This window comes from Saccopteryx leptura, chromosome 3 (assembly GCF_036850995.1).
Source record: "Saccopteryx leptura isolate mSacLep1 chromosome 3, mSacLep1_pri_phased_curated, whole genome shotgun sequence".
Lineage (NCBI taxonomy): Eukaryota > Metazoa > Chordata > Mammalia > Chiroptera > Emballonuridae > Saccopteryx > Saccopteryx leptura.
The window spans coordinates 86,848,806-86,868,635 of record NC_089505.1 but is presented as its reverse complement, the minus strand read 5'-3'; the positions used below and the strand labels follow the sequence as shown (position 1 = coordinate 86,868,635).

The following is a 19,830-nucleotide window of genomic DNA, read 5'->3' as shown; positions in this document are numbered from 1 at the left end:
TCATCTGTTTCTCCCCCAGGGCATATTTCTACCAGCCCACCCTCCGCCTCAGCCTGAGCGGTGGCTGCCTCCCACCCCCAACTGCCCAGCCCCCACCTGAGTGCCCAAGCCCCAGAAGTGAGGGGAGCAGAAAGCCACGGGCCCGAAGGGCTTGGGTTTATTTTGTCATTCCATAAATACGGCGCCGGAGCCTCGGCTGAGTGTCGTCTGATTGCGCGGGGCGGCGGCAGTCTCGCCCATGGAGGGGTACAGGGAGCCGAGAACCACAGTCGTTAAAAAACGGAAGAGAGAAGCACACTATTTACAAGATGGGGAACAGAGGATGAGGGAGCTCCCTCTGCCGGGCCTCGGGCCTGACCAGCACGTGGGACAGGAGAGGGCGGGGCCCTGCGTGTCACTAAACAGGATCCCGGCCCTGTCCCCCCCCCCCCCCCCCGTGTCAGGCACTCCTGGGGGGCAGATCCGCTTCACAGGGAGGGCAAAAGGCTGGTTGGTGGGCATGGGCCTCAGTCTGGGCCTGGGCCCAGACCACCCCTCCAGGCTGGCTTCTCCCAGCTCTTCCCTCTCTGACCGCCCCCCCACCTGGGGCATCTGTCCCACTGTCTCTCCCCAGCTCCCTGCTAAGTCGGGCCTGTCCCCCAGGAAGCAGGGCTCTAGCCTCCCCGTTGTGTGTGCCGAGGACAGTGCCCAGGGCTGAGCCAGCTGGGCCTTGGTGCTGTTCTGTTGGCCTCTGCTGAGCTCAACCTTGAGGGCCCTGGTCTCCCTATGTTTGGCTGACAGGGGATTGGCCTTCCCACGTGTGGCTCATGGGGCAGCAGCAGTGCCCACCTCTGGCCCGCTGGAAGCCTGGTCCTTGTGGGTGACCTCTGGGGCAGCAGAGTGGAAGAGGCCCAGCCATTCTGCCCCGTGAGAAGTGGGCAACCTGGCTTACTGCATGGGCCTGGGACAAAATGCCTGCCACAGGACCCTGTCCTTAGAGCAGGGTGCCTCCACCTGGGTGATGGGGAGTGGCCGCAGGCCAGGCAGCTCGGCCGGGACAGGCATTTTTCCCTCCCCACACCCACAGGGTGAGCTTGTAGAGATTAGTTGGGAAAGAACCCCCCAAGGGCCTGGTCTACCGGGAGGTGGGAAACTTTCAGACTCCAGGGTCAACACAAGGGCGGGAATGGAGAATGCTGTCCCCACCCCACCCCGCCTTTGTGGCTTTCCCAGGCCACAGCAAGGCCAGGACTGACGGCAGGACAGATAGCAGGCCCTCTGAGAATAGCAAGGAGGAGTCTCTGGGGACAGCAGCTTCTCTGAAAGCAGGACTCCCTGCGCTCCCGCCTGGCATGTGAGGGTATGGGGGTGCCAGGGGGCTGGCCAATGCTGCCGGCCCTGGACAGGGGGCACACAAGGTCCCTAGAGAATGGGTTGGCACATCTGTAGAGTCTAGCTCTACCTGGCCACCCACATAGCCAGCAGAGGCTGGGGCACCTCTCAGGGTCACGGGGGCTGGGGCTTCTGGCTGTAGGCCTCCCTCCCTCCCCCATCCCTCCAGCCTCCCTCTTGGGCTGCAAAGGGGCTCTGTCTGTCTGTCCTGCCCTTCCTCCCTGTGCCCGATCTGTTCCAGGCTGGGGGTGGGGTGGGGTAGTGGCGTGACAGGGAGATCCTCACTTTTCACAGGGTGTGCGGGTCCCAGGGGTAGCACTGCTGCCCCTCTGCCCAGCCCACAGCTCTGAGCACAGAGACTTAGCACCCCGAGACGGAACACTTCAACACTACCTGAGTGGGGGCCTCGCAGGGGTGCCTCTCCAGGGAGAGGCTTCTGAGGTCTTCTCCTACATTATGGGGGCTGCGTCTGGGTGTACAGGCCTCCAGCCCCGGGCACGCAGCACAGAAGACCCTGGGGGCCCTCCCTTGAAAGGGTCAAAGTCTCTCTACAGACTCCAAGGCCACCGCCTTGGGCAGAACAGAGGTGCCCTCTCTCGGGAGTGGCGGGCAGCCACAGTCCAGCTAAGCATGCACAGCCTTGGGGCCTTGCGGGATAAGGACAGAGGGGCGGCAGACCGGGCACCGGGCAGGGGGGCGGGTGGAGGGAACTGGGCTGGAGCCGGCTCCACAGAAACCCTGTCAAGCCCACCAGCCGACCTGGCCTGGGACTCATCGACCGTGCAGGGAGCAAGACTGGGGGGTGATGAATTTGAAATGAGACCCCCAGACTTTCTGTGGGTCCCCTGGATCCCTCCCCCTCCAGCCAGGGAGGAGGCAGGGCTCAGGGAGCAGTAGGAAGAGCCCCTGGAGCAGGTGGTGGTGGAGTAGGGCTGGGAGAAATATCTGAGGTCAGGCCCGTTGGAAAGTCCTCGGTCACAGGGAGATCAGACCGGTCTCCTCTTCCCTTCCCCAACACCAGAGAGGCCCCAGCTGGTCCAGCGCAGCCTGGGCCCGAGACGGCTCCGAGAGGGGTCACGGCTGGGAGGACACGTGCTGGTTTCTTCTTGGAGGCGAGGTGAGCAGAGACTGCAGGCTCGGGTGGGCCCGCTCGACCGTCTGTCTAGTGGTCAGTGCCGGCTCCCCGGTGTGACGTGGGTCCCGCAAGGCGGCAGATGGTGCGTTGCAGCGACTTTTGAGATGTTTTCCCGATGACATCTTGGCGTGTGTTTTCTTCTTGACGCCAACTGTATTCTTGACTTGGCTTCGAAACGGCTTAAGCAAGCAGCGAACAGAGACTAGGAGGGGAACGGAAAGTGTCCGGGCCGGCGGCGGGGCTTCTTAGGACCTGTAGTCCTTTTTGCTGTAGGGTTTATTGCCCAAAATACTGTCAATCTCGTGGATGATGGAAGACGACAGCTTGGGAAGGATCTGTGCATCAAGACAAGAGCCAATCAGAACTCCACCGAGACCGGCCCGCAGGGGCAGTGGCCCAGGCCCGTCCTGCCCTCGTGGCTCTGAGCTCGAGAGGAAGTCTGTCCGCTTTGTGCTTTGCCCCTCAAACTCCAGAGTGCTTTAGAACCTTCTGGAAGGCACAAAATGCAGACCCGCCCAGGGCCAGACCCCCGATTTCCACGTTCCAAACTGCTTTCCCCATTCTGACTCAGTCCCCCCATATCCGGTCTGTTGGCCATGTCTGCCGGCCCACCTCCCAAACGTCCCGGGTGCACCCACCCCTCCCAGCACATCTCCCTGCTCCCAAGTCTTCACTCAGCAGCCAGAGGGGGTGGGGGTACACTTCTAAAACCCACGTCAGACTGCACCCCTACTCTGCTCGGGATCGCAGGGCTCCCAGCGCAGGCACAGTCGTCACCAGAGTCCTCAGATGGTGCTGTGTCTCATGGGTCCACTCACTGCCGCCCGCCCCAATACGCTGGGCTCCTGCCCACCTTGGGCCTTCCATCTGGGGTCCCTGCTGCCTGGACCCCAAGTATGAGCGTGGCCTCCAAGCCTTTGCTCACATATCACTTTCTCCCCAAGCCCACCTGACAACCCCTTCACCCTGGGCCCATGGCACTACCTCCCCCTCTGCCTCACCGGACACCCTGCCCTTACTCGAGTCCCCCCTCCATAGTGCTTATCTGACACCTACTCTAATTCCCCTAATTGTTGATTTCATTGTGCAGTGTCTGTTCTGGCTAGAACGGCAGCTCTTTCAGAGCAGGGCTCTCTGGTGGCTCGCTGAGGGAGCCTACGTGCCTAGCATAGTGCCAGGCACACAGTAGGTGCTCAACAAACACCTGCTGGACAGATGACTGATGGGACCCTGAGCTCTGCCCGAGGCCCAGGGGGCCAGTGCCCAGCAGGACCCCTGCTCACCTGTATCGCTCCGATGTTCTCCATTAGCTGGTCTGCACTGGAGGCCCCCAGCAGCACGGAGCTGACCCCCTCATTCCTGAGGCACCAGGCTGCAGGCAGCAAGACCAGAGGTGAGGGACACACACCCATGGCAGGCGTCCGCTGTGGTTCTGCTCTGCCTTTGTTGGGCCAGAGATACCCAGCCTCTGGGTCTGCCCTGCCCTCACTGGGCCAGAAACACCCAGCCTCTGGGTCTGCCCTGCCCTCACTGGGCCAGAGACACCCAGCCTCTGGGTCTGGGGGGCGGAGGGTGCTTAAGAGGGGCCTGGCAGGCCCAATGCTCAGCAGTGCTGGGTGGGGGGTCTGGGGGAGACTTGGCACAGGCTGCCCCTGTGGAGACATGGTCCACGTGCTCAAGGACGCCTGTGCTCTCCCCGTGAATGTGGGACCCCTTCATAACCATGGCTGGCTGGTAAAAGGGCAGGACCAGGCATCAAGGACTCCTGATGTCTCCCAACCTTGCCTCTACCCCATAGCCCTGTTACCTACGGCCAGTGCCCCCCCCAGCCCCGTTACCTGTGGCCAGTGCCACCCCCCCCAGCCCCGTTACCTACGGCCAGTGCCTCTTTCCAGCCCCGTTACCTACGGCCAGTGCCCCCTCCCCCCGGCCCTGTTACCTACGGCCAGTGGCCCTCCCCCTGGCCCTGTTACCTACGGCCAGTGCCCCCTCCCCCCGGCCCTGTTACCTACGGCCAGTGCCCCCTCCCCCCGGCCCCGTTACCTACGGCCAGTGCCCCCTCCCCCCGGCCCCGTTACCTACGGCCAGTGCCCCCCCCCAGCCCTGTTACCTGTGGCTAGTGCCCCCCCCAGCCCTGTTACCTGTGGCTAGTGCCACCCCCCAGCCCTGTTACCTACAGCCAGTGGCCCCCCCCCCCCGGCCCCGTTACCTACGGCCAGTGCCCGCCCCCTCTGGCCCCGTTACCTATGGCCTGCACCTGTCCCACTATGGGGAAAACAGCTGTGGTTGCTTGTTGACTTCCTGGCTGCAAACACTTTGCATGATTAGTGTGTGAGTATGTGGCACAGAGCCACATATGGCCTGGCCTATGGTGGCACAGTGGATAAAGCATCGACTTGGAACGCTGAGGTTGCCGGCTGGAAACCCTGGGCTTGCCCTGTCTGCCCTGTCAAGGCACATTCGACAAGCTACTATGAGTTGATGCTTACTGCTTCTTTCACCCTCTTTCTCTCTCTCTAGAAATCAATACATAAAATCTAAAAAAAAAAAGAAAGCCACATATGTGTCTATGAAAAGCTCTGGGGGCTTTCCCCGGGGGTGATTCTCCCAGATTGCTCTCCAGGCAAAGTGAGGGGCAGCGGTTCCCTGAGGGGCAGCGTTCCTGATCCTTGGCCCCCTCACTGTGAAAAGCGGGGGTGGGGTGGGGTGGGGGGGTGTTCCTTTGCTCTTTGCTTATTCGCTTACAGGTCTCTGCGAGCCTCCAATCAATGGGAATGGCCCAATGCTTTCTGGCTCCGCAGTTCTCTACCCTCTGCCCAAGTTCAATGGGAATGTGCCTGGCCTTGACCGCTGGCATTATATGCCCTCTGCCCCGCTGCCTGTGGCCCGACCCAGCCCCATTACCTATGGACAGCTGTGGGAGGGTGCAGCCCAGGCGCTCTGCGATGGCCTGCAGCTCCTTCAGCTTGGCCTGCTGGCGCCGGCCCTCCTCGCTGAGGATCTTGTCCTTCAGCCACTGGTAGCCCTGGTCGGGGGAGGGGGGAACACAGCCCACAGGTGAGGGCGGGTCACCAGTGTACACACAGCTGACGACAGGCCAGGGCGGCGCCCCTACCACCTCAACCATGTCCCTCTGTGGGCACAGCTGGAAGGTGGGACCTGCTGCACTTGGAAGCCTGCCATCTGTGGGGCGCTGAGGCCGGGCCCCTGAGCCAGGACAGGGAGGGGGACCACCGCCCCTCCTTCCCCCCAGGGGACCTGGTGGCTCTGGGAGATGTGCTGCTGCCTTTGGTCCAGCACGAAGGGGGTGCAGTCTCTCTGACCCCATGCCGGGGTTGTGGTCTCTCTGCCCCCACTCCCGGGATGCAGTGCCTCCCAGGGGCCCCCTGACCTTGCAGTGGGGTGGGGAGGGATAAGGGGGGCAGGCCCCTGAACCAGGGCCAGGGACTTAGGCACCGGACCTGCCCTGGCCTAGGCAGGCCTTTCTCTGCCGGCTCCTTGTCCCTCAGACCCTGCATTCTGGAGGCTCTCCTCAAGTCCCCTCTCTAGAGGGATGTGTGTGGGGTGCTTGTCGTGGGGAGTCGCCTCTGAGTGACAACTGAAGAAGCCCTGCGGCCCCAGGTGCTGAGCTCAGCCCAGCGTGCGTGCACGCGTGTGTAAGGGGGGAGGAGCATACCAAAGGCACAGGTAGACCCAGTGGAGGTTGGGAATGTTGAACAGAGGAGGATGTTAAGGGGGTGCAGGGGAGTGAAGAGACCTCTTCCCCTGGACATGTCCCATGAGGGGGCAGCTCTTCCAGCCATGGGTTCAGGCCAGCCGGGGCTCCGAGTGCCCACAGCCTGAACCACCCTGCGGGCAGGGGCCCAGGGAATGGTGCTGGCACCAGGGCTGTCTGCCCAGAGGCCACCCCCTCTACACAATGCCCGCCCCTGCCTGTCCCCCCACCCCCCTAGCCCAGCCCCTCCTGACCTTTAGGGAGGCTCTGGAGTAGGGAGGGATGCCGCTGTCATACTTTCCAGAAACGATGCCACAGGCCAGAGGGGACCAGGTCATGGCGCCCACCCCTGGGGAAGAGAAGCCAGGTGAGGCCTAGCCCTGAGCCCCTGGGGCGGGGCCGGGCGGGGCGGGCACCCACCGATCTTGTGGAAGAGCTCAGGCAGCTGCACCTCCACCTTCTCCCGCTGAAACATGTGGTACTCGGCCTGCTCGCAGATGGGCGGGATCAGGTTGAACTGCCGGGCCACCGAGTAGGCCTCCTGAGGATGCAAAGAGGGAGCGGTGGTCCCTGCCCAGCAGCGGGGCTGGGGCTGGCCGGGCAGCAGGGAGGAGACACCACGGCATCCCGGGGAAGGGCTGGCCTGCCTGCCCATCCGCCCTTCTTGGCTCTCCTGGGAGTCCGCTGGGTCCCCACCATGAGGTAGGGGAAGGGGGTGGGCCGCTGAATCCCACAGCTGAGGAGACTGAGCGGAAGTGCAACCTGGTAGTGAGACTTAGGTTTTGGCATTACTGGCCAGGGAGCCTTAGGCAAGGGGCTCACCCCTCTGGGCCTCAGTTTCCCCATCTGTCGCGAGGGTCAGATGAGCCTGTGTTGTTTGCGGCTCTGACAACAGCGCCTGGCATGGGCGGGCAGGTGCCCAGTGCGTGCCGGCTGCGTGGTTACCATTTTTGTCGTGATTGTCACTCCAGGGCCCTGGACCCAGGAGGATCACACTGGCAGAAAATGCTAGGTTTGCAGACTGGCCCTCGGGGATGCCCTGCCTGCCTGCCTGGGAGGCCGTTTCCCCTGCGGCTGGACACTCAGCTTTCCCATTTGTGAGATGGGGAGAAGCCACTGCCGCCTCCAGGATGCCAAATGCTCACTAAAAGCCGACAGGGCCAGGGGCTGCGGAGCTTGCCTCGAACTAGAAAGGGAAATCCTGCTTAATTTCTCTGCTGAAGTGGAAAGCTGGGAGTCATTAGAGGAGAGACCCAACTCAGGGACATCGGAATGCGGGAGCTGTGGAGCAGGGAGGTAAGGATGAAGGCTGGGAAGGGCCTAGAGGAGAGGGAAGTGGATCAGTCTGAGAGAAGCTGGCCGAGACTCTGCCCATCCCCCACTCCGGTCCCCCCTCCCTCTGAAGAGCACAGGGCCCCCTGGCTGACCCTTCTGGGATATTCCAGAAATAGCAAGAAGCATCTGCTGTCCTCGGCCTCGGAGGCTCCCGTGGAGAGAAATGACAAAAAAGGGGACACTCTCCTGAAGTGCAGGTGGGGTGGGGGACATCATGGATTACGAGACAGATGCCTGGGGTCCCAAAGCAGCCCACATTCTGAGGCAGCCAAGACTCTGAATGGCGCAGCCTAGGCATTCTTCTCTGCATGAGTTGTGTGACTACGGGCATGTTACTTAACCTCTCTGTGCCTCAATGGGCACAACTGAAACACAGGGTGACAGCAGCACTCACCTCACAGGGCGCTGTGAGGATTAAATGTGAGTTAGTCCACACGAAGCCCTTCAATCTAACGGTACTTGGAAGGCCAGGACGGCTCAGTGCCAGTGCCTGAGACTGTTGTCACCTGAGCTCCGGGGCCTCTGCTGAGAGAGCTTCACCCCTGCTCTGTCAGCTAACTCTCAGAACAGTGTCATGAGGAGGAGGTCGCCCTAGCGGTCCTGTTCCACTGGTGGGGAAAGTGAGGCCCAGAGAGGTGCACCGCCATCTTTAACACAGACCAACCCCACCCCAGGGCTCAGGCCAAGACCCCTGCCCGTGGGGCCTGCGCTTGTGATCGCCACATGTCACCGTTATCTGAGCCACGGGGACCACCAGCCCTGAATCTGCCAGAGCCCCGGGATCTCCACCCCAGAGCGGGGCAGGTGCCCACGCCCGTGGCCGCCCCCACGCCAGCGGTCGCTGTACCATGATCTCCATGGAGCTCCAGCGCGATGTGCCCCAGTACATGGCCATCCCCTGGTTGATGACGTGGGTCATGGCGCGCACAGTCTCTGTCAGGAGAGAAGGGGAAACCACAGATGTGTGTGTGTGGGGCGGCCAGAGGCACAGGGCCCGGCCGGGGGACTTTCTGCAAAGACAGGCGCGGCACCGGGAGCAGGGACAGGGTGCTGCAAAGACGTCTTGCAAGCAGTGTACTTCCTGGCTCTGAAGTCGGGTGTGGCGGGGGGCGGGAGTTCTCTGGGGCAACAGAGGAAAGTGAACCTCAGTCCAAGAAGTCGGTCTTGGAAATGGCTTCCCCTCCTAGTTACAGGCCTTGCGGAATCTTTTGAAAAATGGGTTCTGGATGGAGTGGGATGTTTCTGTGACGACTCGAGGGGTGAAGGGAGCCGAGACCAAGAGATGGGATTCCAGAGTCTATCAGGGGCAGTGCTCTAGTCCGGGGAGGGGTCAGGGACCCCGCTCCTCAGGCAGAACCAGGCAGCGGGTTAAAATGACAGCTGGATTGGTGGGAGGCCACAGGAAGAAACACCTGCCTGTTTCTGGTCTGCGACCTCGGTGACGAGGGCACCTGTAGGGACAGAGGATATGGCGTGGGGCCCTGGGTGATCCCCGAGGTGGGGGCTGCAGGCTGGAGCCCCCCCCCCACGTGGAAAAGCCAGAGGAGACACGGGCAGCACCGTAGGTCAGCCATGTCTGGGCTGGAGAGTGTCCCCCAGCACGGGGCAGTGGTAGCTTCTGCTCCTAGGACAATGGGGGGGTCTGGGTGCCCCTCCTGTGGAGGCCCAGGTCCTGCAGCAGGATGGTCAGTCTCCACATGCTCTGGAAACAAGCTGAATATACAGGACAGCTGAGAACCGGACCCCCCACCACCCGGACAGGGGGGCGCTTCCTAAGACACAAGAAAGGGTCCGAGGAATAAACCTCTGACGAGTTTTGTTCCTTCCTGGGCTGTTTCAGCTCTTGGGAGATGTGATAGTTTTTAAAACAGAACTTGGCCTCAAATTTGTAGGTGTCCAATGTCTCAGTGTTACGGGTGGGGAGTGCGCCCAGACCTCTCCCCGGCGCCCGTACAGTGCTTGCAAGTCCGACTGCCCGAGGCCGTGTGGGAAGTAGAGCTGACAAACAAGTGTTTCTAAAACCAAGCACGACACTGACCCTTGGCTGAGGTCCCCTTTCAGGGCAAGGCTAAGGTAGCTGAGGTTTCTGGGGTGGCGGTCTCTGTGGGCTCCCCCAGATCCCCTAAAAATGACACCTGGACTTCTATACCTGCAGGCCAAGCCCTCAAGGGCAGGGAATGGGCTTCTTCGCCCGTCCGGGGAGGAGGGCTGGCTGGCAGGGGAGCCCGGAACTCCCGGGCCACCACTGGGCCACCACTTGAACTGCCGACACTGGCCGATGTGAAGGACAAAAGTGTCTGGTTGGAGAGGCTTGTGGATCCCAGGAAGATATCTGGCCACATCCAAACCCCATACCCAGGCACCCGGCCTGGCTCCCCTTGTTGGGTTCTTTAGAAACACTCTTGGGGGGGGGGGTGCACCTGTGACCATGCAGCGTAAGTGCCTGAATCTTTCCAGCCAAGGCTTCGGTCCACATGCTGAGAGAGGGAAGCCAAGGACACCCCTGTCCCCCAGCCTGTCTCCCTGAACAGCTTCCTCCTAATGGGGGGCGCACAATGCAATGCCCTTCCATGCAGAGGGGAGTCCACTGGCGCCTGGGGGGACTAGGCCGGCCACGGCAGCAGCCGGCAGGAGCCTGCGGCTGGCCCCTGAGGGCGGGGGTCCTGGGTCCCCTGCGGGTCCCAGGCAGTGGCAGGCTGGCTGTGGAGTCCCCACACAGGAGCATGGCAGTTGGCACTTCTGCCCAAGCGTGATGTCAGTGACCTCAGAAACAGGGACAGTTAGGGACAACTGTCCTTCAACCTCAATATTTAATGTCGTTGAACAGAAGCATCAGGACCCAAACCGTGCCGCTGCTGCCAAAACCCCTGGCATCTCCTGCCGTGTTACAAATAATACATGGGAGGGGTCAGGTGGCAGTGCCAGCTGGCAGGCAGGAGCCCTGCCATCATGGAACACAGCCTTGTCCCCTGGGAGACCAAGGACCCATGGTGTGGGGTCCTGGGGGTCCTTAGCTTAGGGGTGGGCAGAGACCACACAGGGCCAGAGGCTGCCTTGGGTCTCGAGTTTCCTGGCTCATGTAGGTGATATTCGAGGGGGACCATGGTTCATTCCAGGGGGGAGGTCGGGCCACACAGCAAGGGCTGCGGGTGGCAGGTGGCCAAGCCCGCCCTGGAACATGAGTGCCACACCGGCTGGGCGCTCACAGAAGGGCCCGTGCACTGTGTGCAGAGCGGCTCGTGCTGGGGTGTGTTGCTTCGGGTTGCGGCAGGAGCTCGGAAGACAAGACATCTTTTTGTGGGGTCCCCGATGGGCTTGCTCCGGTGGGGACCTGGCTTCCCTTCCTAGCTTTCCCGTAGCCCACCCAGGGGTCAAGGTTTCAGGCACTGATCAGAGCATCCCCAAGTCACGAGGAGGCCCCGGCCGGCCCCCAGGGGTCGCAGCGATGCCAGGCAGGGTGGGGGCATGCGCAGGAGGCCAGGGAGGGGGGATGGAAGGTCAGCGTGGCCTGGGCGGGGCTCCTCCTTCACTCGCCAGAGGTTCTTGGAGGGTTCTTATCTTTCCCTTGTGCATTTTATGGAGAAGTCTGTCATGGGTTGGGGGGTGGGGGGTGGGGAAGGAGTTGTGTAAATAAAATCACTGTCTCATAAAATGCAGCTTGGACACAGAAGTCAATAGTCGGGCCGAGGGTACTGTGTACCTTCTATGATGAATGTCCTGGACTTGGAGGAACTAAATGGGTCCCCTGGTGATAAAAGAAAGATTTAAAGAGACCAGAGTTTATAGCTGTGGGGAACACGGACAGGTGCGGTATGACAAAGGGCCCAGGAGGGAGGCACAAATCACTCTCGCGGAAGACTCGTTTGTTTAAAAAGAAACAAACCATCAAAACAACCTGTGCACGTATATATATCCACGCGTGCATGCACAGTATATATATACATCAACAAACGAAGGAAAGAGTGACTGCACACGACTTAATTCCCCGAGTCCCTGAAGCAGGAAAGCACAGATGAGAAGATACCCGAAGCAGGATGTGGGGGGAGCCGGGAGGGGGTGGAGACCCCGATACCCTGGGAGTCGAGAGAGAATAAATAAACGCCTGAGAAACCCAAAGTGCTCTTGCAAATGCCCTGCCGCCCTGCCGGGGTTTCCCCCTCTAAGTAACACAGAGCAGAGACCTCCCGCCGAGCCTCCCAGGAGAAGGTGGCTGAAAAGAAGGAAACAGTTGCAACCAGTCATCACGTTGTGACTTCATGTGGTTACAAAACAGGAACAGCTAGGAGCAGAGAACATTCCACATGATTCTAAACCCAGGAGGGGTGGGGAGCCGGGTGTGGGTCAGGCGTGGACCCAGATGGGCTGGGGCGCACCTGGGAGGTGTCAGAGGCCAAGGTCAGCCCGCTCCCCAGCCTGCCCGCTCACCCCCCACCCCCAGAAGGCCTGGCGCTCCCCACCCGCCCGGCCTGGCCTCCTGACCGCAGGCCTGGGTGCCCATCAGGGCCCGTGTCTGCAGCCCTCATGGCCTCAGGTTCAGAGCTTCCTGGCCAGCTGGTGGAGAGCCTACCTTCCATGGGCGTGTTGGGGTCCGGGCGGTTGGCAAACACCACGTCCACATACTCGAGCTGCAGCCGCTCCAGCGAGGCCTTCAGACCTAGGGGTGGAGTTGGGAGGGACGGTCACGGTCACCAACTTTTCTGGGCCCGCACCCGAGCCAGAGACGGAAGGGACGAGGCGGTCGGTATGGGGCCATGCGCTGGCAATTGCCAGCCGGGGTCGTGGAAAGCCAGGGTAGAAGTGGAGGCATCCCACCAAAGAGGGTTCCGTCCGGTGCAAGGACGTGGGAGGTCCACAGGCCAAATGTCCTGTGACTGAATCAAGGGGGACCCTCCTTGGCCTTCCGGTGACCCGCGGGGTAACTGGGAGAGCTAGGTTACGCAGCGGCAACGAATGGTTTAGGACAGAGCCACGGAGAGGGGTGCTGGCTGGGGGACGGGCGGGGCGGGGGCAAGGTCCTCCCTCCTGTGACCGTTGGTGGACCAAAGTGGACGTGGGTCGGGGAGGCAGGAAGATAGGAGAACCAGCAAGAGCAAGGCGTGCTTGCTGAGCCCTCTACGGGCTCCCTGTGCTGAGACCCTCGGGGCTGTGTGTCCGACCCCCACCCTCACCTGGGGTGCTGCCCATTCCCAGCGACCCCACGGCGGGGTGTGCTCTCCGTGCCCATGTGACCGAGGCTGCGTCGGAGGCCTGGGGAGGTGACGTCCCTCGCTCGTGGTCAGCAATGGAGGGGAATCCAGGCCTATCTGTGTCTTCCCGGGAGGCAGCACTGTCCCCTCCCTCACCACATGGAGGAGAGAGTAGGACCGGAGAGCTGTGCCGCGTCACTGGGAGGGGTGGGGTGTGCGCCCTCATTTCGCGTCCCCATCCCAGGAGGTGGCACCTGCAGAGCCAGAGCCCCTCACCTTCTATTATGTGCTTCCTGGACAGGCCCCTCTCCGTCTCCGCTCTGAAAAACAGGCCAACAGCGCGCATGTCTGTGAGCTGTTTTTTTGCAAGCATTTTTTGGGAAAAATGTTTATGATGCAAATGTTAGGCCAAAAACTAGGTCAGCTCATGCCACGTGCGTTCGGGCTGATTCCGCTTTGGGGTGACACTGCAAGGCTACAGGGGCTCTCTCTTGCAGGCCAGGGGTGGGGGAGGAGGCCCGGCTGAGCCCCAGCTGGCCGGGGGGCGGGGTGGGGGGGCCTGGGAGGGAGGGGCGGCAGTGGGGATGGAGGGGGCTTGTGTTTTTCAATGTACTCTTCTGCTTGGCTTTTTTTTTTTTTAAAGATGAAGAATGAATCCTATTTATAATTCCCATGACACCAATTCTGTCCAGCCCCACAGAGGACATGGGGCCAGGCGCCTGAGAGGGGTGCTCCGTGGCCCTAGGGATGACGTTGTGGTGTGGACAGTCCACACATTTTCTGTGTTTTCCAGAATTTTTAGACTGTTACCTTTGTAATCAGAAAAAAAAAAAAGTCCATGAAAGAAAAAATAAAAAATAAGCAAGGTTTGAATAGAAGACAAACTCAGCCAAAGCTGCTTGTCTGGAACCCGATGTCCCTGGGTAGGGACAGGTGCTGGCAGGGGCCGAGGGCTGCACAAAGGCCCGCCCACCGCTCGGGCACCAGGGCACAGGGCACTGCGAGGGGCTGGCTCCTGCCCTCGAGGGGCTTCCTGGCCCCGGCTGGTCTGTCCAGGATGATCACTGCCCTCCCCCCACCCAGGAGCCCCAATTCATGGTGTCAGCAGGCCTCGGGGCTTCGGCCACGGGACCAGACCCCACGGGGCATCGCCTGGGGCAGCACCTACTTTCCTCCCCAGAAGATCTTGGTGGTGATGACCAGGCTGGACCGTCTGTGGACAGAGGAGGAGGGGCGTTACTGGACAGGATCCCTTGGGTGGGTGGGGGTCCTAACACCCTTCTCATCTGGGAGCGCTGGTGGTGACAGGGGGTACCTCCCTGTCATTCAATGTCCCCAGTATGTGGAGTCTGGATCCTGGGGCTTCCCACGGTGCCGGGGGACAACCCACGAATGCGGCTCACTGAGCACATAACCGTAAGTTGGGTGTGGGGTCCGAGGGGGATGGCCCAGAGGAGGGGGCGTATTTGGCAGAGGGAGAATGAGGGTGAGGGACACAGCCCAGGGAGCAGGGGGCAGGTTGGGGGAGGGGAAGGAGCAGAGAGTCAGAGAGGTCAAGTGAAGGGCTGCAGGCCATGGAGGAGGGGCTCGGGTGGGTGGTAGGAGCCAGGGTGGAGGGAGGGAAAGGGGCCCATGGAGAGAGGGAGAGGCAGGGGCAAGGGCAGAGCCTGGGGGGGTGAGGGGAGGCTGAGCTGGGGTGGCTGAGAGCCTGGGGGGTGGGGGGGTGGAGTGGGGTGGGGGTGGGGGTGGGGCAGGTGGCAGGTGGACAATGGATTGTTCTCCTGCGTTAAATCCCCACGAGCCAAAGGTGGACCTCGTAACTCTGTCCTGCAGGGACCGCTGGGAGACAGTGATGGGTCTTCCCAGCAGAGTGGTTAGAGTGATCTCTGGGGCTGTGGCCTCGCCCAAGGGCGGCTCAGGAAACAGCTTCTCAAAGCCCTGTGGGAGGCTCCGGGCTGGGAGGGGGAGGCCCAGCCTCGTAACTGCTTCTGACATTCTTGAAGTAAAGACACTGAGGCCACAGGGTGCACCTGCCACTCAGAGGGAACTGGGCTGCGGGGTGGTGGCCCCGAAGTGCTGGTTTCAGCCTGTCCTATCCTGGGAGGGTGGGACTCTGCCTGCCAAGGGGCGCTAGGCTCCTGGCCTGCTTCCCAGGGGCCAGCTGGGAGGGACGTGGTGGGTCCTGAGGTGGAGATCAGGCTTCAGGGCTGCCACTTCCCAGACACAGACGAGTGTGATGCGTCCAGCCCTGGGCTGGGGCTGTGTGAGCCTCTGGACAGCTCTCCCAGGGAGACGGGACAGTGGTCCCTTTACAGGTGGGGACCCCTGTAAAGGGTGGGGGCCCCGAAGTGTCCACCCGCCACCTGCCCCACCCCCACCCCACTCCACTCCCCCACCCCCCAGGCTCTCAGCCACCCCAGCTCAGCCTCCCCTCACCCCCCCCCCCCCAGGCTCTGCCCTTGCCCCTGCCTCTCCCTCTCTCCATGGGCCCCTTTCCCTCCCTCCACCCTTGGCTCCTACCACACCCCTATCCTCTTGGGAACAGCCCTGCCATACCTGGGGCCCTCCAGAGTTCTCATGGCCAACTCTCCTTGGCCTAACCCAACTTTGCAACCCAGGACCCTGGCCCTCTGGATCCCTGTGGACAGGCTGTTTCCCAGGGGAGAGGCGGGGACAGAGTTGGGGGGCGAGGACCTCCATCCAACTGCCCACTCAAGCAGAGACTCTTTCGGTCTTAGAAGATTGAATCGGGCACCTCATCTGATGACTCAGTGGAAACCCCCACCTCACCACAGCCCCTGGCTCCTTGAGGGCGGACACCCAGTGTGGCCCTCGCTCTCTCTGGAGGAAGCTTGGGGCTGCCTCTGTTCTGGGATATCCTGGGACAGCCTTCCCTTTCCAGGGAGGAAAATCCTGGGACTTCCAGGTCTTAGAGAGACAGTCTGGCTGCACAAAGGCCGACGACGGCTCCACCCCTGGAGGCTCCTTAGTAAACAGGACGGGAGAGCAAGGAGACCCAAGCCAAGGCTCTCCCCGGGCAGCCCGACCACCCAACCCCAGAGCCCGGAGCGCGTCTGCCTCTCACAGAGCCCCCTTGCGTCCCAGCGGCTCCTCCGGGCTCTGCCTTGTGTGCGCGCCCTGGACACCCACCACAGAGACAGTGAGTATTACCTCCATCCTTTCTTCTTAATGATGTTCCCTAAAACCACTTCAGCCCTGCAAAAAAGACCAGACATGGAGATGCCATCACTGTTCAGCAGAAGTGACACACCCTGCCCCACTGTGCCAATCGGCCGCTTGGTCCCCTCTGGGCAAATGCCACTGGGGCCAGAGAGCCAGGCTGTGAACGCCTGCCTTGGCCTGGGCAGCTCGTCCAGAGAGAGGAGAGAGCCCAGGAGCCACAAGGGTGGCTGTGGCCCGTGTCCCTGCAAGTGTCGTCTGAGCAGCAGGGGCTCTGGCTCTCGCAGGGCCAGGAGGAGCCAAAGTCCTGCTAGGCAAGGCCAGCCGCACGCCGTTCCCTGGCCCACTGGACGTTCGCCCAGGAAAATGCTTGGCAACGTTACATGGGCCAAGTTTCCAGACAAGTATGTTTTCTAAAAGGTAAATTATTCATCTGTTTTCAGAGACAACCAGGGCCAGGGGCCGGGTTTCCAGCAGAGTGCCGCGGGCATGTGGGTGTGGGTGTGCGTCCCTCTTGCTTTTTGCTTTTGAGCAGGAGAGAGACACTTGCCCTGCTGACCACTGTCTGTTCTGCTTGGCATCACTCGGGGCCCTGCACCAAGCTCGGGGCTGCTGGCCTCATGGGCGCTGTTCCAGTCCGGCTTGGCGCTGCAGCAATGGGTTTGTAGCTTTTTAATTTGTAACTTCTAAGAATGTTTAGCTTGTAGCAAAATGTTTCCAAGCAAAATCCACCCAGAGAGAACATCCATACCCAGTGCTAACTTCCAACTCTGAAAGCACCTGAGTCATCCACTCAGGAATAATGGGCTCTAATTTGCAAGCTGTTTGGCATAGGTCCCGAAAGCTCTTCGCCTGCGGCCGAGATGCACGGGAGTCCACTCCACTCTGGGCCCCTTTCTTTATTCCCTGGTCCCTCGTTTGTGAGACAAAGGCTCAGGAAAGGAGGGAGAGAGAACGGACAGCCGTGGTCATGGGGCTACAGGAGCTGTTGACAGAGTTAACCAAAGCCCGTGGCGCATGCCCGTGGATTTGGAAAGGTTGGCACTGCCCAGCAGGGCACAGAACTCCTGCAGCTCTTTGGGAAGTGCCCACGTTAGTGTCAGCAGGAGCAGCAGGGGGACTCGGCAGGTGATGAGACCGGCACTCTGGTTGGCGAGAAGGACAGTGCCTGGCCCTGCACCCGCTGGAGCTGCCTGGCAGCCCAGGGCCCCGAGCAGTTTCTCCCTGCCTGGCCCTGGGCACAGTGCCCGGCTTCCCCATGTGGGTGGCCACTGGCGCTGAGGCATTGATGGGGGTGAGCAGGCAGGTTCCGAGGCCACGGAGTAGAGGGCAGAGTGAGGGCAGTGGGAGCTGTTCCTGGGTCCTCGGCTTTTGCCAAGGGGCTTCCGAGAGGCCCAGCGGCTGCCCAGGACCCAGGGTGCCTGTCCCCAGCATGCTCTCCCTGGGTGTCCCTCACCAGGGGAGTGAAGATAGTGACACACAGTGCGCTGGCCCGTGCATAGGGGCTGCACAGGGCTGGCTGCCTCCCACGTGCCCCCTCGGGCAGCACGCCACAGGTGCGGGACAGAGAACAGGCTAGGGCGCTCAGGATGGGGTGGGGACTGCAGGCACGGCTCCCGTGTGGGGCTTCCCCGCCTCTGACCCTTCAGCACAGCTCACCTGTCTGAAAAGCTATTTCCCTTTGATGGGGAGCGGCCACCAGTCTGGAGGGGCTGGGAGGGGTTGTGGCGTCAGGAGGGTCAGTGAGCTGCTGATGGGGAGGGTTGGGGGAGATTTGAGGGTGCCAGTGGAGGCCCCAGGGATGTCAGATCCTCAGACCCTGGGCCAGGACTTAAGCAGAGGCCCAGCTGCTTTGGGGCCCATTATAGGCGGCAGGCGATGACCCAGAGCTCGGCGCGGGGCAGGTGCAGCCGGCCCAAGCTGCTGGGAACATGGCTCGCCCCAGGCAGGAGGGACCGGAGGGAGGGGGCAAAGAGAGCCAACAAATGACTTCACAGACAAAAGCTGACTTCTGGGAACCCGATGCAGGAGAGTGGATGATTTGATTACAGCCAGTCTTTAAAACCGAAGCCAGCAGCCTTGGCTAAAGAGGGCCTTTTACATAATTGAGTAGGAAAGTTCATTGCCAAGGTGGGAAGTGCTTCCTACCGCGCTTGGCTCGCCAGCTCCTACTCTCCCCAGCGCCAGAGGCCCCGATGCCCTGCAGCCCTAACTGCGCCACGAAGATGGGAAAATGTCAGGTGTGCGGGGCCGGCTGCAGGTCACGGCACGGGCACGGCAGGGGCCCTGGATGACAGCTTCATCTCTCCGACCTCGCCCAGCATGGCACCTCTCGCGCCAGAGGGACCGAGGTCATCTTGAGAGTGTGCACGCACGGGGAGTTTAGCAAGTGACCAGTGTCCAAGTGTTCTGCCCAGGGTTTCGGCTCCATGGAAACAACACATCCCTGAGCCATCTGGAGTTCAGAAAAGCCAGTAGAGTGGGGGAGGCATGCGTGTGTGTGAACCCTCTTGGGATGAGAGCACCCCTCTCTCGTTCTCACGACAAGGGACACGTACTTGCCCGCTGCGTAGACTTCTGCAGTATCAAAGAGGTTGATGCCATTGTCGTAGGCCAAGGTCATGAGCTGCTCTGCCATCTAAAACGAGAAACCGGGATTGCTCGCAGGTGGTACTGTCCTGCCAGCCCAGGGGGAGTGCCCAGAGGCCCGGGATGCACTGGGGTCCCCTCGTCCTCTCCTTCCGAACGATGGTCATGGAGGCAGTGCTCAGTAACGGGCCCAGAGAGAAGAAAGGGGAAGAGAAAGAAGACAAAATGGCCTGACCAGGTGGTGGCACAATGGATAGAGCGTCAGACTGGGGCGCAGAGGACCCTGATTTGAGCCCCGAGGTTGCCAGCTTGCACATGGGCTCATCAGTTTGAGCGCAGGGTCACTGGCTTGAGTGTGGGATCATAGACATGACCCCATGGTTGCTGGCTTGAAGCCCAAAGTCACTGGCTTGAGCAAGGGGTCACTCGGTCTGCTGTAGCCCCCCGGTCAAGGTACATATGAGAAAGCAATCAATGAACAACTAAGGTGCCAAAACGAAGAACTGATGCTTCTTATCTTTCTCCATTCCTATTTGTCCTCCCCCCCCCCCGCCCCCCGCTTAAAAAAAAAAGAAGACGAAAAGAGTAACAGCTCTGGATTGTGACTTCCTTTTGAGCAGGGACCCGTCCCCGTCTGTTGGGTCATGGCAGGGCTTTGCACCTGTACTGGGTTGAACGGTGTCCCTTTCAGGTGCATGTCCACCCAGACATGCGAGAGGAGGTCTTTGCAGATGCAATGTGTTAAATTAAGATGAGGTCACCATGCATCAGGGCGGACCCTAAGTCCAGTATGAATGGCGTCCCTGTAAGAGGACACACACAGGGAAGAGGCCATGGGGAGATGGGGGGAGATGCTGGGGTGATGTGCGCACATGCCATGGAACATATTCCGTTTTATAAAAAAAAAAAGTTAAAAAAACTTAAAAGTGGTAAAATACACACACAAATGATCATTTTGGCCATTGCACCTGTGCAGCTCAGCGGCATGAAGCACACTTACATGGTTGGGCAACCATGACCACCACCACCGTCTCTAGGACGTTCCCACCTTCCCCAACTAGAGTCCTGCCCCCTTCACACTCACCCCCCATCCCCCAGCCCCCAGCCTTCTACCTTCTGTCTCAGGGAATCGGACTCCTCTACGGAGCTCACCCGAGTGGAGTCAGCTTCATATTTGTCCTTCTGTGACAGGCTTCTTTCACTTAGCATGATGCCCTCAAGGCTCATTCATGTGGCAGCACATGACAGAGTTTACAGGGCTGGGCGTTGACAGGCGGGTAGGAGTTTGGCGGGTGGGCAGGGGGAGAGTGGGTGGGGGA

The 19,830-nt window shown here is 61.0% G+C and overlaps 1 protein-coding gene across 9 annotated transcripts in view; it reads right to left on the bottom strand.

The window, feature by feature from the left end:
- Positions 1–133: 133 nt before the first annotated feature.
- Positions 134–19,830, bottom strand: part of KCNAB2 (potassium voltage-gated channel subfamily A regulatory beta subunit 2) — an 80,407-nt gene continuing 60,710 nt past the window's right edge. For 6 of the 9 annotated variants that reach the window (XM_066374885.1, XM_066374889.1, XM_066374887.1 and 3 more), the window contains 12 exons: positions 18,481–18,560; positions 15,914–15,958; positions 13,911–13,955; positions 13,019–13,062; positions 12,124–12,210; positions 11,257–11,301; positions 8,404–8,489; positions 6,642–6,762; positions 6,476–6,570; positions 5,411–5,531; positions 3,790–3,878; positions 134–2,841 (listed from right to left, as the gene is read on the bottom strand). In XM_066374885.1, coding sequence (XP_066230982.1) covers positions 2,752–2,841; positions 3,790–3,878; positions 5,411–5,531; positions 6,476–6,570; positions 6,642–6,762; positions 8,404–8,489; positions 11,257–11,301; positions 12,124–12,210; positions 13,019–13,062; positions 13,911–13,955; positions 15,914–15,958; positions 18,481–18,560 — 948 coding nt within the window. In that variant the 3' untranslated portion in view covers positions 134–2,751. The remainder of the gene's footprint in view (positions 2,842–3,789; positions 3,879–5,410; positions 5,532–6,475; positions 6,571–6,641; positions 6,763–8,403; positions 8,490–11,256; positions 11,302–12,123; positions 12,211–13,018; positions 13,063–13,910; positions 13,956–15,913; positions 15,959–18,480; positions 18,561–19,830) is intronic. The other 3 variants (XM_066374890.1, XM_066374891.1, XM_066374884.1) reach the window with 1 other exon arrangement.